This window comes from Oncorhynchus gorbuscha, unplaced genomic scaffold (assembly GCF_021184085.1).
Source record: "Oncorhynchus gorbuscha isolate QuinsamMale2020 ecotype Even-year unplaced genomic scaffold, OgorEven_v1.0 Un_scaffold_1034, whole genome shotgun sequence".
Classification (NCBI taxonomy): Eukaryota; Metazoa; Chordata; class Actinopteri; order Salmoniformes; family Salmonidae; genus Oncorhynchus; species Oncorhynchus gorbuscha.
Window position 1 is genome coordinate 46,721 of NW_025745941.1, and position 17,903 is coordinate 64,623.

Below are 17,903 nucleotides of genomic sequence, written 5' to 3' on the forward strand. Positions count from 1 at the left end.
GTAGATGAGTCCAATACAATTGTATAACACACAGCCCTTCAGTCAAAAACATATTCCTCTCAACATTGACAGGAAGTGCCTCCTCTGAGTAATGAGAAGGAGCCATGTCTTTATAGTTGAGGATAAGGGAAGTGTAGGCCAGGCTGAGAGAGGCGTGTGTGTCTGTCTTGTGTAACCAGGTGGAGCAACACTAAGCCACTTCCTGTACGCTAAGGCGAGGAGCCGCCAGCGAGTCGAGGCATCACTCAGCCTCAAGCAGCTGCTGTAGGAGGACAACACCACCCCAACACAGAGAGAGACAGGAGAACGAGAGGTTGCCCACAAAACCCAGCTTTGGAGGGCCATCATCCCCCAAGGCCCAGAAAGACAGCAGAGAGGAGTGTGGGACGGTTTCTAAGAGAAGGGGCTCGACCGCACCCATCCAGAGAGGAGCGATGGACCCTCTGAAGTGGACGGGAGGCCTGCTGGTCCTGTCTACTACACTACCCTATGTCGGTAAGACTCCTCCAAACCCTGTTTCTCTTTGCACCTGGGCTCATCCCTGACCCCTGCCAATCGGTGCTCAACCATCTGAAGCCTCCAACAACCTGGTATCATCAAAGAGCTGGTGTAACTCTGTAGTATTTAGCTGAAAGTCTAGTTTACTCATTATAGACCATTATACAGCTGTACAGGCACCTACTCAAATGGAGTCGTACTACCTATGAGGCCTGCACGGTGCTTTGAATCCCGCTGGGTTAAACACCGCTCACTCACGGTGGTGTCCTCCCTTTCTCAACAAGAGGCGGCCATCTTTGATGAAGCAGGAAAAGACAACTGAGGGAGAGCAAAACACAGCACTGTAGTCATATAGAGGGTTTAATAAACACCAGTTCCAGATTCTCACACAGGTGTTTAGAACCAGGGCATATTGTTAGAGGACATGCTAACTTGACCCATATTTAACTTCTTGGCCCTGAATGGAGGGACTTTTTACTACCACATTTACTACTCTCTCCATCGTGTCAATGCCCTCACGTTGGTTTGGATTGGATTTCCAATGTTACATTACTGTGAAGTGTGTGTGATCTGTATTGTACACAAGTGAACAGACGGACAGAGACCCGGCTCTGACTTTGAGTTGGGTTTTGATCATGTGGAGAATACACATGATGCTGTCTCCGTCCACTCTGCTGTGTTCTCTCATCAAAGGAGACAGATTGAATTTTTTTTTAAACACTCCAATTTAAAACATCTACATAGATTTGTTAATTCCAGTAAAATGATCATATTCTTGTTTCCTGTTCCAACAGTCATTCTCAAACCCTCACTGTCAGTGTAAGTTACGGTATTGTTGTTGTATTGTTTAAGAAATAAGGCCTGAAGAGGGTGTAGTGTATGGCCAATACAACACGGTTAAGGGTTGTTCGTATGCACGACGCAACGCAGAGTGCCTGGATAAAGCCCTTATCCGTGGTATATTGGCCATAAACCACAAACCCCTGAGGTACCTTATTGCTGGTATAAACTGGTTAGACATGTAATTAGTTTGAAAAGAAAAGAGAGCCGCACACTCTAGGAGCTCAGATGCCAACATTATACCCTGATGGATTATACCCTGATGAAGACAGCTCGGCTGTCGAAACGTTGGTAATTAAATGTTTGCATCTGAGCTCCTAGAGTGTGCGGCTCTTTTTTTATTTTCAAGTTTCTACTCCGCTAGCCAGCACCTCGTCTTAATAGGTGTGCGTTTCTTTTTCTTCTAGACATGTAATTAGAACAGTCAAAATAAATGTTTTGTTATACGGTCTCAAATATCACGGCTTTCAGCCAATCCGTATTCAGGGCTCGAACCACCCAGTTTATAATATAGTGCAAAGTATGTGGTGCATTACTCTCAATCAATAATAATAATATTATTATATTGAAATTAGGGATAGTCTATCTGGACAAATACTGTTTTCGTTGTGAGTAGCTATATACCATTATATACCATTATATATACCATTACCTTGTCATTATCACTTAGCACTGTGCCGTAATGTTCTACCAGAAAGGGTAATGTAATCAGAACACAACAAGTGAAATAAAGGTTATGGTAAGGTTTAGAAAGGGAGGAGAGAGAGCATCATGATTAGACTTTTTCAACTTTTTTTTATTTTTCTCTCAAAGACAGAGGGTGAGGGGTCACTTGAAGAATATCTAATGCAGAAATATATTTTGGATTGGTTCACGCTAACAACGAAATTGCTAATGATTACTTCATTTAAAAATATTTATTTCATAATTGTACATTTCTGATTTTGCAGAGGCAGTGTCGGCGACGTAGGCTAGTCTACAGTATGTGTGACTGTTTGTGTGAGCGCTCGGGCCCCGTTGTCAACCAATTTGTATTTATTAGAGATCCCCCATTAGCTGCTGCCATTAGCTACTCTTCCTGGGGTCCAAACACATTAAGACACTTACATTACACATAAAACAAAATATAAAACCATACATCATATAACATTATTACACCAATACATATTTACAATACAAAATGTATAATACAACAATATTACAAGTTGTGTGTAGAATGCGTGTGCGTTCGTATGCGTGTGAATGACGGTCAATGGTCAACTCTTTATTTAGATATTCAATTTAAAAAGCTGGAAAGTTTTCTGGTTACTGTACTATGCGTTTAAATAATGGTGGGTTCTTTTGGACAATATAAAAGTGTCCTATTTGGACAGTAAAGATGTTTAGATTACGATATACTGCCTTACTGGACAAGTCCTCTTCACACTTATTAGAGAACGTGTCAGTGTTGTCAATAGCTTCTCCACTTTGCGCTTTATGATTTGCTCATTAATGTTTGCATTAGAGAATCAATCGATGTATTTCAACCTCTCCATTTAATTTTCAGTCAGCGGTTCTCTCCTTTCTGCCAGTTGGCTGTGCCATTTTGGGGAAGCTTTGTTTTTGAACCCGTCATAGAACACAGTGTTTGGTGTGAGATACATTACTGTAACCATGACAGGGTTGGGGTTGTGTCTCACTCATGTCCCACTGAGACAGAGAACCATGTAGGAGGGCCTTCTGTTTCCACTCTCAACAACACAAGAGTTTGAAAGTTGATACTACCAGTTACACTATTAACTAATTAAATCCCAATGACAAAGGCAGGTCCATAAAATCTGAAATGACATGTAGTGATATTTATTTCATCACAGTGAGCAACTTTTGGGGTTTAAGATGCAGTTTATGTAAAATTACATATGTGTTGATTTGCAGAATCTTTATCTAAAAAATGCAATGGTCTATTCAAAATGTTTTAATGCAATTCATCCAGCTAAATTGCACCCTTAATATTGGCCTGCGTGTTAAACTAAACTATGCTATCATTGCTCAACAGGCTCTAAAGACTGATCAACAATCTCTGAAAATAAAAAAACATGTTTTTTTACTACTCAAATCATCTGATTATGTAATTGAAACATAAACAGTCTGTCTTCAGAGGCAAAAGCTGAATGGAAATGTATTCACGTCTTCCAAAAGAGTTTTCCGTGGGTGAAATCAAATCACTCAATGACGGTACATCAAAGTTGCTGAGTGTTACTTTTTAAACAAGGATTTTAACACACCTACTTGATTCTCTCTTTCCAACAAACTTCTACCGAGAAATGACAGATGTTGATGTCACCACACTGCAAAATAATCTATCAAAACAAAGATTTCAGTCAGTTTCCTTTTATGAGACCAGTAGATAGATGGTATGTTCCATCAACACGGTCACTGCAGTACATTACGCTAAAGTTGGCAATAAAAGACCTCCGCAGCAAACTCTTTAACAACAATTAAAAAGCTTGTAACCTTTGACCTTTACATTCAAATTGTCACCGTTTACTTGTGGCCACTGCACTGGTCAGTCCTGAGATGGACTAAGGCTACTATTCAATCAAACACACAATCCTTGTTTTATGGGTGGGCTATTTCAAAATGAACTCTCCCCTTAATGTAATAATCAATGTTGGATTCACATACTCAGTGAAAAACAGGCTAGGTTCCCACACAACGTTGACAAATTCCAATATTTCTGTGTAAAATATTTTTTCTTGCAAATTCACATGCATACATTCACACACTCAAAATTGTGCAATATATTAGGGTTTGAGATACGAACTCTGACCGCAATGCAGAGAGAGAGACCGAGATATGGTCTTGTAGCGACGCAGCCGTTTCTTAAATAGTTATTAGGAAACAACCTGCGGAGCTCATCATGTCAGGTCTGATACACCCTCCCCCCACCACCTGTATCCATGCCCCCCACCACCTGTATCCATGCCCCCCCCCCCCCCCCCCAGCCTCTCACTGACAGCTTCACACTCAAAGCTTCCTGTGTCAGATATCACTTCACGATGATCTGGGATCTAGTACTTGACCGTAATCATAGCTCACGTTTCATGGTGCTGGGGTTAATCACATTACATTTAATTTCCTGTCAGTAGGCCTCTTACAGGACATGTGGTTTCTCCATAGCCCTGTAGGTCAGTTTGGAGTGTGGGTGTAGTTGACCCTAACCTAAGGTGCACAACATGTAATCAGGGTTAACCTTCACTTGTTCACATGTAAATGCGTTGAACAATGGAAGTATTGCACAAAATATGGTGCTATAAATCATCACATTTGAGTATGAAGTAATGATGAACACAGATCAATTTTTTAATGTCAACCTTAACGTGATGAACTATCTGGAGCAAGTACTTTGAAGTGGAGACAAAGTATTGCTGTTCCTGCCACATGTGTTTGGCCCTTTCTGCAGAGGCCCCTGAGGAGGCTTTAACCACACTAAGGTTTACCTGTGGTGGGAAGGGAGAGACTGTCTGTGAGGCGCCCACAGCCACGATCATGGCAGTGCTAGTGATAGTGGAAACGTCTCCCTCCTAGGTCAAAAGACAAAAAGTTACTGAAAACAAATAAAATTTTTACTGAATGACCTCATTGTAAATGTTGTTTTGTAGTATGTACACATTAAAATGTGCTACAAACACAGAGCAAAGACTGTTCATTTAGTCAGTCACTCAATGTCCAATTCCACTCAGTAAACTGTGGGCCATCTGTCGTTAAACATCAGAATCATCTTTTATTCCTACACATGCCCAGAATATGACTTGGTGCTGCTAGCAATTAACAATATATAGTGAGAGAAACAGAATGTACACAAACTGCTCTATTCATTCAGATCCGCTTTAGCAAACATCCGCACAGCGGTCGTTTCGGCGGTGCCGGAGAAGTAGGACTGCGTTAGGAGCTGTCAAATCCACAAGCGCCTCCTGGCATTATACCTAAAGCGGACATTGCCATTGGCTGCACGGAGTGGCATGAGCAGAAATCCCATGCAGCCTTGTTTCTAAGTCACAACGGTGGAATGTGAGATGTGATCTACACCTCCATTATGATGATAGAAACTATTTTTTTTTACCTTTATTTTACTAGGCAAGTCAGTTAAGAACAAATTCTTATTTTCAATGACTGCTTAGGAACAGTGGGTTAACTGCCTGTTCAGGGGCAGAACGACAGATTTGTACCTTGTCAGCTCGGGGATTCGAACTTGCAACCTTTCGGTTACTAGTCCAACGCTCTAACCACTAGGCTACCTTGAATGTTTTTCAATGTGAGCGTCATCATTTCTATACAGCCTCCACGTTCTCCTTCTGAACTTCTAACGCCAGTGGGACAGTGTGGCTTCGTGACAATGATCGCAAGAGCAGCTGCTCGCCAATTTGACAGCTCCAATGCAGTTCCACCTCCTTCGACAACGGCAAAACATCCTCTATGCGGGTGTCTGCTATCGCCGGTTAACCCTTGATCTGATTGAAGCCAGAGTTTACATACATTATACAAAAAAGTCAAGTCAATACAGTTGATGCGGTGTGCAACGCTGTGCACCGTGCCTCAGTCTCTACCGTTTACACTGAGTGTACAAAACATTAGGAACACCTGCTCTTTCCATGACAGACTGACCAGGTGAAGCTGTGCACCGTGCCTCAGTCTCTACCGTTTACACTGAGTGTACAAAACATTAGGAACACCTGCTCTTTCCATGACAGACTGACCAGGTGAAGCTGTGCACCGTGCCTCAGTCTCTACCGTTTACACTGAGTGTACAAAACATTAGGAACACCTGCTCTTTCCATGACAGACTGACCAGGTGAAGCTGTGCACCGTGCCTCAGTCTCTACTGTTTACACTGAGTGTACAAAACATTAGGAACACCTGCTCTTTCCATGACAGACTGACCAGGTGAAGCTGTGCACCGTGCCTCAGTCTACCGTTTACATTGAGTGTACAAAACATTAGGAACACCTGCTCTTTCCATGACAGACTGACCAGGTGAAGCTGTGCACCGTGCCTCAGTCTCTACCGTTTACACTGAGTGTACAAAACATTAGGAACACCTACTCTGACCAGGTGAAGCTGTGATCCCTTATTGATGTCACTTGTTAAATCCACTTCAATCAGTGTAGATGAAGGGGAGGAGATGGGTTAAAGAAGGATTTTTAAGCCTTGAGAGAATTGAGACATGGATTGTGTCTGTGCCATTCAGAGGGTGAATGGGCAAAACAAAACATTTAAGTGCCTTTGAACAGGGTATGGTGGTAGGTGCCAGACACACCGGTTTGTGTCAAGAACTTCAACGCTGCTGGGTTTTTTATGCTCAACAGTTTACCGTGTGTATCAAGAATGGAGTCAACATGGGCCAGCACCCCTGTGGAACGCTTTCGACATGCCCCAACGATTTGAGGCGATTCTGAGGGCAAAAGGTGGTGCAACTCAATATTGGGAAGGTGTTCCTAATATTTGTACACTCAGTGTATATTATGTTGACCTAAGACTGCAGGAACAATCCCACACAGGACCTGTAGGACTTTGTTTTAAGGGTCAGGGTACAACTTTATGCTTCTGATTCCAGACATTCAATACCCCTGCCTCCGTCCCACTTTCAATAGCTCTGCCTCCGTCCCACTTTCAATAGCTCTGCCTCCGTCCCACTTTCAATAGCTCTGCCTCCGTCCCACTTTCAATAGCTCTGCCTCCGTCCCACTTTCAATAGCTCTGCCTCGTCACACTTTCAATAGCTCTGCATCCGTCACACTTTCAATAGCTCTGCATCCGTCACACTTTCAATAGCTCTGCATCCGTCACACTTTCAATAGCTCTGCATCCGTCCCACTTTCAACAGCTCTGCCTCCGTCCCACTTTCAATAGCTCTGCCTCCGTCCCACTTTCAATAGCTCTGCCTCCGTCCCACTTTCAATAGCTCTGCCTCCGTCACACTTTCAATAGCTCTGCTTCCGTCCCACTTTCAATAGCTCTGCCTCCGTCCCACTTTCAATAGCTCTGCCTCCATCCCACTTTCAATAGCTCTGCCTCGTCCCACTTTCAATAGCTCTGCCTCCATCCCACTTTCAATAGCTCTGCCTCCGTCACACTTTCAATAGCTCTGCCTCCGTCACACTTTCAATAGCTCTGCCTCCGTCACACTTTCAATAGCTCTGCCTCCGTCACACTTTCAATAGCTCTGCCTCCGTCACACTTTCAATAGCTCTGCCTCGTCACACTTTCAATAGCTCTGCCTCCGTCCCACTTTCAATAGCTCTGTGTCATGTTTTGTCTTATATTGTCTTGTCATTTTGCTTTTCCTTCTGTTCGTTTTCCCCCTGCTTGTCTTTTTAGGTTCGTTCCCCTTTTTCTCTCTCCTTCCCTCTCTCTCTTCTCTCTATCGTTCCGTTCCTGCTCCCAGCTGTTCCTATTCCCCTAATCAATCATTTAGTCTTCCACACCTGTTCCCTATCTTTTCCCCTGATTAGAGTCCCTATTTCTCCCCTTGTTTTCCGTTTCTGTCCTGTCGGATCCTTGTATATTGTTCACCGTGCTGTGTCTTTGTATCGCCCTGTCGTGTCGTGTTTCCCTCAGATGCTGCGTGGTGAGCAGGTGTCTGAGTCTGCTACGGTCAAGTGCCTTCCCGAGGCAACCTGCAGTTTATGATCGAGTCTCCAGTCTGTTCTCGTCATTACGAGTGGAATTGTTCTTTATGCTTTATTTACCGCTCCGATTTGTCTAGGAGTATTGAAGATTTACTTTACTGGATTAAAGACTCTGTTTTCGCCAAGTCGCTTTTGGGTCCTCATTCACCTGCATAACAGAAGGATCCGACCAAAGAATGGACCCAGCGACTACAGACGCTCGTAACACTGCCGTCGAGATCCAAGGAGCCATGCTCGGCAGACACGAGCAGGAATTGTCTGCTGCTCGTCATGCCGTGGAGAACCTGGCCGCTCAGGTTTCCGACCTCTCTGGACAGTTCCAGAGTCTTCATCTCGTGCCACCTGTTACTTCCTGGTCTGCCGAGCCTCCGGAACCTAGGGTTAATAACCCACCTTGCTACTCCGGGCAGCCCACGGAGTGCCGCTCCTTTCTCACCCAGTGTGATATTGTGTTCTCTCTCCAACCCAACACATACTCTAGAGAGAGAGCTCGGGTTGCTTACGTCATTTCACTCCTTACTGGCCGGGCTCGAGAGTGGGGCACAGCTATCTGGGAGGCAAGGGCTGATTGTTCTAACAATTACCAGAACTTTAAAGAGGAGATGATTCGGGTTTTTGACCGTTCAGTTTTTGGTAGGGAGGCTTCTAGGGCCCTGGCTTCCCTATGCCAAGGTGATCGATCCATAACGGATTACTCTATAGAGTTTCGCACTCTTGCTGCCTCTAGTGACTGGAACGAGCCGGCGCTGCTCGCTCGTTTTCTGGAGGGACTCCACGCAGTGGTTAAAGATGAGATTCTCTCCCGGGAGGTTCCTTCCAGTGTGGACTCTTTGATTGCTCTCGCCATCCGCATAGAACGACGGGTAGATCTTCGTCACCAAGCTCGTGGAAGAGAGCTCGCGTCAACGGTGTTTCCCTGCTCCGCATCGCAACCATCTCCCTCCTCTGGCTCAGAGACTGAGCCCATGCAGCTGGGAGGTATTCGCATCTCGACTAAGGAGAGGGAACGGAGGATCACCAACCGCCTGTGTCTCTATTGCGGACTTGCTGGACATTTTGTCAATTCATGTCCAGTAAAAGCCAGAGCTCATCAGTAAGCGGAGGGCTACTGGTGAGCGCTACTACTCAGGTCTCTCCATCTAGATCCTGTACTACTATGTCGGTCCATCTACGCTGGACCGGTTCGGGTGCTACATGCAGTGCCTTGATAGACTCTGGGGCTGAGGGTTGTTTCATGGACGAAGCATGGGCTCGGAAACATGACATTCCTTTCAGACAGTTAGACAAGCCTACGCCCATGTTCGCCTTAGATGGTAGTCATCTTCCCAGTATCAGATTTGAGACACTACCTTTAACCCTCACAGTATCTGGTAACCACAGTGAGACTATTTCTTTTTTGATTTTTCGTTCACCTTTTACACCTGTTGTTTTGGGTCATCCCTGGCTAGTATGTCATAATCCTTCTATTAATTGGTCTAGTAATTCTATCCTATCCTGGAACGTTTCTTGTCATGTGAAGTGTTTAATGTCTGCCATCCCTCCCGTTTCTTCTGTCCCCACTTCTCAGGAGGAACCTGGCGATTTGACAGGAGTGCCGGAGGAATATCATGATCTGCGCACGGTCTTCAGTCGGTCCCGAGCCAACTCCCTTCCTCCTCACCGGTCGTATGATTGTAGTATTGATCTCCTTCCGGGGACCACTCCTCCTCGGGGTAGACTATACTCTCTGTCGGCTCCCGAACGTAAGGCTCTCGAGGATTATTTGTCTGTGTCTCTTGACGCCGGTACCATATTGCCTTCTTCCTCTCCGTCCGGGGCGGGGTTCTTTTTTGTTAAGAAAAGGACGGTACTCTGCGCCCCTGCGTGGATTATCGAGGGCTGAATGACATAACGGTTAAGAATCGTTATCCGCTTCCCCTTATGTCATCAGCCTTCGAGATTCTGCAGGGAGCCAGGTGCTTTACTAAGTTGGACCTCCGTAACGCTTACCATCTCGTGCGCATCAGAGAGGGGGACGAGTGGAAAACGGCGTTTAACACTCCGTTAGGGCATTTCGAGTACCGGGTTCTGCCGTTTGGTCTCGCCAATGCGCCAGCTGTTTTTCAGGCATTAGTTAATGATGTTCTGAGAGACATGCTGAACATCTTTGTTTTTGTCTACCTTGACGATATCCTGATTTTTTCACCGTCACTCGAGATTCATGTTCAGCACGTTCGACGTGTTCTCCAGCGCCTTTTAGAGAATTGTCTCTACGTGAAGGCTGAGAAGTGCTCTTTTCATGTCTCCTCCGTTACTTTTCTCGGTTCCGTTATTTCCGCTGAATGCATTCAGATGGATTCCGCTAAGGTCCAAGCTGTCAGTGAGTGGCCCGTTCCAAGGTCACGTGTCGAGTTGCAGCGCTTTCTAGGTTTCGCTAATTTCTATCGGCGTTTCATTCGTAATTTCGGTCAAGTTGCTGCCCCTCTCACAGCTCTTACTTCTGTCAAGACGTGTTTTAAGTGGTCCGGTTCCGCCCAGGGAGCTTTTGATCTTCTAAAAGAACGTTTTACGTCCGCTCCTATCCTCGTTACTCCTGACGTCACTAGACAATTCATTGTCGAGGTTGATGCTTCAGAGGTAGGCGTGGGAGCCATTCTATCCCAGCGCTTCCAGTCTGACGATAAGGTTCATCCTTGCGCTTATTTTTCTCATCGCCTGTCGCCATCTGAAAGCAACTATGATGTGGGTAACCGCGAACTGCTCGCCATCCGCTTAGCCCTAGGCGAATGGCGACAGTGGTTGGAGGGGGCGACCGTTCCTTTTGTCGTTTGGACAGACCATAAGAACCTTGAGTACATCCGTTCTGCCAAACGACTTAATGCTCGTCAAGCTCGTTGGGCGTTGTTTTTCGCTCGTTTCGAGTTTGTGATTTCTTACCGTCCGGGTAGCAAGAACACCAAGCCTGATGCCTTATCCCGTCTTTTTAGTTCTTCTGTGGCTTCTACTGATCCCGAGGGGATTCTTCCTTATGGGCGTGTTGTCGGGTTGACAGTCTGGGGAATTGAAAGACAGGTTAAGCAAGCACTCACGCACACTGCGTCGCCGCGCGCTTGTCCTAGTAACCTTCTTTTTGTTCCTGTTTCCACTCGTCTGGCTGTTCTTCAGTGGGCTCACTCTGCCAAGTTAGCTGGTCATCCCGGTGTTCGAGGCACTCTTGCTTCTATTCGCCAGCGCTTTTGGTGGCCGACTCAGGAGCGTGACACGCGCCTTTTCGTGGCTGCTTGTTCGGACTGCGCGCAGACTAAGTCAGGTAACTCTCCTCCTGCCGGTCGTCTCAGACCGCTCCCCATTCCTTCTCGACCATGGTCTCACATCGCCCTAGACTTCATTACCGGTCTGCCTTTGTCTGCGGGGAAGACTGTGATTCTTACGGTTGTCGATAGGTTCTCTAAGGCGGCACATTTCATTCCCCTCGCTAAACTTCCTTCCGCTAAGGAGACGGCACAAATCATCATCGAGAATGTGTTCAGAATTCATGGCCTCCCGTTAGACGCCGTTTCAGACAGAGGCCCGCAATTCACGTCACAGTTTTGGAGGGAGTTCTGTCGTTTGATTGGTGCGTCCGTCAGTCTCTCTTCCGGGTTTCATCCCCAGTTTAACGGTCAAGCAGAGAGGGCCAATCAGACGATTGGTCGCATACTACGCAGCCTTTCCTTCAGAAACCCTGCGTCTTGGGCAGAACAGCTCCCCTGGGCAGAATACGCTCACAACTCGCTTCCTTCGTCTGCTACCGGGTTATCTCCGTTTCAGAGTAGTCTGGGTTACCAGCCTCCTCTGTTCTCATCCCAGCTTGCCGAGTCCAGCGTTCCCTCCGCTCAAGCGTTTGTCCAACGTTGCGAGCGCACCTGGAGGAGGGTGAGGTCTGCACTTTGCCGTTACAGGGCACAGACTGTGAGAGCCGCCAATAAACGTAGGATTAAGAGTCCAAGGTATTGTTGCGGCCAGAGAGTGTGGCTTTCCACTCGCAACCTTCCTCTTACGACAGCTTCTCGTAAGTTGACTCCGCGGTTCATTGGTCCGTTCCGTGTCTCCCAGGTCGTCAATCCTGTCGCTGTGCGACTGCTTCTTCCGCGACATCTTCATCGCGTCCATCCTGTCTTCCATGTCTCCTGTGTCAAGCCCTTTCTTCGCACCCCGTTCGTCTTCCCTCCCCCTCCCGTCCTTGTCGAGAGCGCACCTATTTACAAGGTACGTAGGATCATGGACATGCGTTCTCGGGGACGGGGTCACCAATACTTAGTGGATTGGGAGGGTTACGGTCCTGAGGAGAGGAGTTGGGTTCCGTCTCTGGACGTGCTGGACCGTTCACTGATTGATGATTTCCTCCGTTGCCGCCAGGATTCCTCCTCGAGTGCGCCAGGAGGCGCTCGGTGAGTGGGGGGGGTACTGTCATGTTTTGTCTTATATTGTCTTGTCATTTTGCTTTTCCTTCTGTTCGTTTTCCCCCTGCTGGTCTTTTTAGGTTCGTTCCCCTTTTTCTCTCTCCTTCCCTCTCTCTCTTCTCTCTATCGTTCCGTTCCTGCTCCCAGCTGTTCCTATTCCACTAATCAATCATTTAGTCTTCCACACCTGTTCCCTATCTTTTCCCCTGATTAGAGTCCCTATTTCTCCCCTTGTTTTCCGTTTCTGTCCTGTCGGATCCTTGTATATTGTTCACCGTGCTGTGTCTTTGTATCGCCCTGTCGTGTCGTGTTTCCCTCAGATGCTGCGTGGTGAGCAGGTGTCTGAGTCTGCTACGGTCAAGTGCCTTCCCGAGGCAACCTGCAGTTTATGATCGAGTCTCCAGTCTGTTCTCGTCATTACGAGTGGAATTGTTCTTTATGCTTTATTTACCGCTCCGATTTGTCTAGGAGTATTGAAGATTTACTTTACTGGATTAAAGACTCTGTTTTCGCCAAGTCGCTTTTGGGTCCTCATTCACCTGCATAACACTCTGCCTCCGTCACACTTTAAATAGCTCTGCCTCCGTCCCACTTTAAATAGCTCTGCCTCCGTCACACTTTCAATAGCTCTGCCTCCGTCCCACTTTCAATAGCTCTGCCTCCGTCCCACTTTAAATAGCTCTGCCTCCGTCACACTTTCAATAGCTCTGCCTCCATCACACTTTCAATAGCTCTGCCTCCGTCACACTTTAAATAGCTCTGCCTCCGTCCCACTTTAAATAGCTCTGCCTCCGTCACACTTTCAATAGCTCTGCCTCGTCCCACTTTCTGAGGATAAACGACAGAACGGACAAAGGGTCAGGAAGGATGAAGGAAATACATTTTAAATGGAAATAACATTGACATTGTGATGCTGTAGTCTTTACACAGAGCAGACCTCAATGAAACAATTCACAAATGACCATACAATCTAGCTGTGTTCTATAGCTGTTGCAGTAGGTTTTATTATTTGCACAATTAATTAAATACATTTTTTGGATTCTGAAAGGCAAGGAAAACCAGCCGAATGTTCAATTCTGAACTCAATCATCAAGCTGCAAACATTTTGAATTGAGTACATCTTTTAGTCTCCTTGGATAAACACATTCACCAAATGATTACATTATTACTTGATTAGACTAAGAAAGCATTTCCTGTTGTAAGAGGGGCCCCATCGAAACACTACAAGGTCCTAACAGGGTCGTCTTCATTAGCGCATACATTAGCAAAACATTTTGCAACAGGAAACGAAAACAAGTGTTTATTATTGGACAATTTCAGGTGGTTCCTCCGTGTTTGTCTGTTTTCTTCCGTCCAGGTACCTTGTGAATACGACCCAGCACCAGTCTGCTACTGGAGCCCTGACCCTGTCTTCTATGAGTCACATCCTGTGTTCTGCCATGGCTTTTAGTGCAGGTGACATGAGGCGAAGGACCATTTTCTTTTAGGCTGGTTCAACAACCCTGGTGGTACAGTGCTGCTCATGCAGCCGGACAAGTGCATCAGACCACATATCCTCCATCTCTCATTCACTGACTGACACATGTAGACTACTGCTCAGCCTCCTCTCTCATTCACTGACTGACACATGTAGACTACTGCACAGCCTCCTCTCTCATTCACTGACTGACACATGTAGACTACTGCTCAGCCTCCTCTCTCATTCACTGACTGACACATGTAGACTACTGCTCAGCCTCCTCTCTCATTCACTGACTGACACATGTAGACTACTGCTCAGCCTCCTCTCTCATTCACTGACTGACACATGTAGACTACTGCACAGCCTCCTCTCTCATTCACTGACTGACACATGTAGACTACTGCACAGCCTCCTCTCATTCACTGACTGACATATATAGACTACTGCACAGCCTCCTCTCTCATTCACTGACTGACACATGTAGACTACTGCACAGCCTCCTCTCTCATTCACTGACTGACACATGTAGACTACTGCACAGCCTCCTCTCATTCACTGACTGACATATATAGACTACTGCACAGCCTCCTCTCTCATTCACTGACTGACACATGTAGATTGCTGCACAGCCTCCTCTCATTCACTGACTGACATATATAGACTACTGCACAGCCTCCTCTCCCATTCACTGCAGGTGCAAGTAGACAGCAGATTGTAGTAGAAACATCTCCACATCTACAAATACATGTATTATTACTAAACAGCAAGGGCTCTGTGCATGCAGACAGTTACCTTGAGGTCACATGATCATCCAGACACACAGATCAGGAAAAAATGAGAATTGTGAACTTTTCTGAATGTGGAAACACACACACACACACACACACACACACACACACACACACACACACACACACACACACACACACACACACACACACACACACACACACACACACACACACACACACACACACACACACACACACACACACACACACACACTTGCCTCTGTATTCACAGTGCTGAAGGTCTCCTCCTATTGTCCCTCTGAAGGTAAACTCAGTTCACCCTAAGGCCTCACCACAGTGTTTCAGTGTCTCAGCCATCCTGAGGCCTGACCACAGTGCTTCAGTGTCTCAGCCATCCTGAGGCCTGACCACAGTGTTTCAGTGTCTCAGCCATCCTGAGGCCTGACCACAGTGGTTCAGTGTCTCAGCCATCCTGAGGCCTGACCACAGTGGTTCAGTGTCTCAGCCATCCTGAGGCCTGACCACAGTGGTTCAGTGTCTCAGCCATCCTGAGGCCTCACCACAGTGGTTCAGTGTCTCAGCCATCCTGAGGCCTGACCACAGTGGTTCAGTGTCTCAGCCATCCTGAGGCCTGACCACAGTGTTTCAGTGTCTCAGCCATCCTGAGGCCTGACCACAGTGTTTCAGTGTCTCAGCCATCCTGAGGCCTGACCACAGTGTTTCAGTGTCTCAGCCATCCTGAGGCCTGACCACAGTGTTTCAGTGTCTCAGCCATCCTGAGGCCTGACCACAGGGTTTCATCGGCTTCTGTAATCCTGACTGCGTCTTTATCGTCAGTCTCTCTCTTGGAGGCCAAACTGTTTCTAGATCAGATATGTCCTAGTGGAAATGACAGATAAGGAGGGGGGAGGGTGTGTTTTGCAGTCCATGGACCGATGCCTATCGTTTGGATGTGGCTGATTTGGTCTCTAAGCTTTAGTCAGTCCTGGTACAAAGTAAGTTGGAAATAGGTCTTTGCTGATGCCATATAAGTAACAGAAACACACACCTGGGGCTCACATAGGCAGTTACACCACCTCAGACTCAGAACGTGTTGCAGCTGAGGAAACCACTGAGCTAGATACAGCTCCACTCACCCCCACCACAAAAAGGCTTAGTGTCACAGAAACCACACTGAGCCTGACTGTCATATGACTGTCTTCCTGAGACACACAGAGAGAGAGAAGTGAAAAAGTTAACAAACTGTTTCTGTTCTATACGTGTGTGTGTGTGTGTGTGTGTGTGTGTGTGTGTGTGTGTGTGTGTGTGTGTGTGTGTGTGTGTGTGTGTGTGTGTGTGTGTGTGTGTGTGTGTGTGTGTGTGTGTGTGTGTGTGTGTGTGAGAAAGTGAGTGCACATAGACACATACCCACTCTCACACACACACCTACTTCCATTCACCTTCCTGACATAATCTTTCCACCAGTGAGGGGTGGGTTTTACCGGGGGTGTTTGTGTGTGTTCTCATTAATGTCAACCTCTCCCCTGCAGAGGCGATGACCCCACTGTACGACCCTAAACTCTGCTACATTCTGGACGGCTTCCTCCTGCTCTACGGTCTCGTCATCACTGGACTGTTGCTCAGAGAGAAAGTGAGTCCAAGTTTACACACCACAGATGCAGATTAACCTCTGACTGGATATACGGGTACCAGTTGTTTTAGGACCAGTTATTGTCTCAACATATTTGGCTGATCTCTCTGTCTTGTAGTTCTTCAAGTCCAAGGGCAAGATATTGGAGGATGACGATATCTACACTGTGAGTAGTCGCGTGTGTGTGTGTGTGTGTGTGTGTGTGTCAGAGGGGGGGGTTGTGTTGATGATCCTGGAACACTGTCCCTGTGTTTTGTAGGATCTGAAACCTACGGACGGGGGCGGTTATGGACGAATAAACAGAAAAGATCCAGAGAGTGCCACGGCACGCGATGTAAGTGTGTGTGGATCTATATGTCGTGTAGAAGAATGAGATTCGTATTACCCCAATCATGCATCAAAAGCCTGATTCTGTGTACCTTGTTATATTATTCACAGAATCGCAGGAATAATGACGACACTTACACGGTAAGTGCATTACCCAACATACAGTATCATTTCATGTTAGTTTAGATATTATAATAGATATGGATGTTTCTCATAACTCACTGTTTCCCTCCGCAGTCCCTTAAAAAACCAACAGACGACACGTACAGGGAGATCGCTGTGAAGGACAAGCAGCGCCGCAGGAACAAGAACGACCAGGTGTACCAGGTGTGTAGTGGAAGTTTATTTGTGGGATGCACAGGATACACATGGTTCACACAGTCCAACGAAACGCTTACTTGCACGTTCCCTATTGACCACGCCCCCCACCGCTGAAACCAACCAATTAACAAGGCCCGAATACACAAACAGCCCTTTCACTATTAGTTTCTCTCTGAGGGGACAGTGGTAGGGAAGTAGATGAGAGGGAAGGAAGTGTGCAGTGAGAGATTTGGAACAAAGTGGATGAGGCAAGGGTTTAGTGAGAGATTTGGGATCAATCCTAGTTGACTGTGTCCCCCTCCATCTCTCTATCAGGGTTTGAGTGCCGCCACCAAGGATACCTATGACTCTCTCCAGATGCAGCCTCTCCCTCCTCGCTAACAGAAACATCATGGAGGATCACGCCTCGTCCAGCGCTCCGTCCTGTTTGCCTTTCTATCTGCAACCAGTATACTGCTACAGCGTTGTTGTATGCAACAGTTACATATCCCTCTTCTCAAATCATTTTCCATTGGTGAATAGTTAGTTATTTACCCACCAACATCTAATAATCACTGATATCTACAACAGTCATTGTTGTGTAAAAAGTATGTTGGCAGTTGTGTTACTCCCTTTTTATCTTTCAGGCTTTTGTTGGAAAATGTGTAGACTTTTGCACCAGTAACAATTTCATAACTGTCTTAATATATGAACTTGATTATATTTTATCACTTTAGCTCATCTCTTCTCCCCATACACCCCCAGTCTGTAACCTTTGACCCTGACACTCATTCCACCAACCCTTCCTCATTGGCTACTGCTTTTCTAGTTTATACCTGGAGTAATGTAATTAAAGAATAAATATGTAGGTTGTTATTTTGCATACAGTGTACAGTGTAAACTTTCCTCGTGTTTATAAGAAATAATGTGCCTCAGCACTATAATAAAGCCATTACAAAGATCTGATGATCAGGTTTGTCCTTTTCTTCTGCAAAGGAGAGACAC

General features: G+C 46.3%; 1 protein-coding gene across 1 annotated transcript; it reads left to right on the plus strand.

Annotated features, from left to right (window-relative positions):
- The first annotated feature begins 207 nt into the window (after positions 1 to 207).
- On the plus strand, positions 208 to 17,864 carry cd247 (CD247 molecule). Its single transcript, XM_046336376.1, has 7 exons — positions 208 to 495; positions 16,171 to 16,271; positions 16,390 to 16,437; positions 16,531 to 16,605; positions 16,710 to 16,739; positions 16,836 to 16,925; positions 17,235 to 17,864. The coding sequence occupies exons 1-7, from the start codon at positions 435 to 437 to the stop codon at positions 17,298 to 17,300; spliced, it is 471 nt and encodes a 156-aa protein (XP_046192332.1). The 5' UTR covers positions 208 to 434; the 3' UTR covers positions 17,301 to 17,864.
- Positions 17,865 to 17,903: the final 39 nt, after the last annotated feature.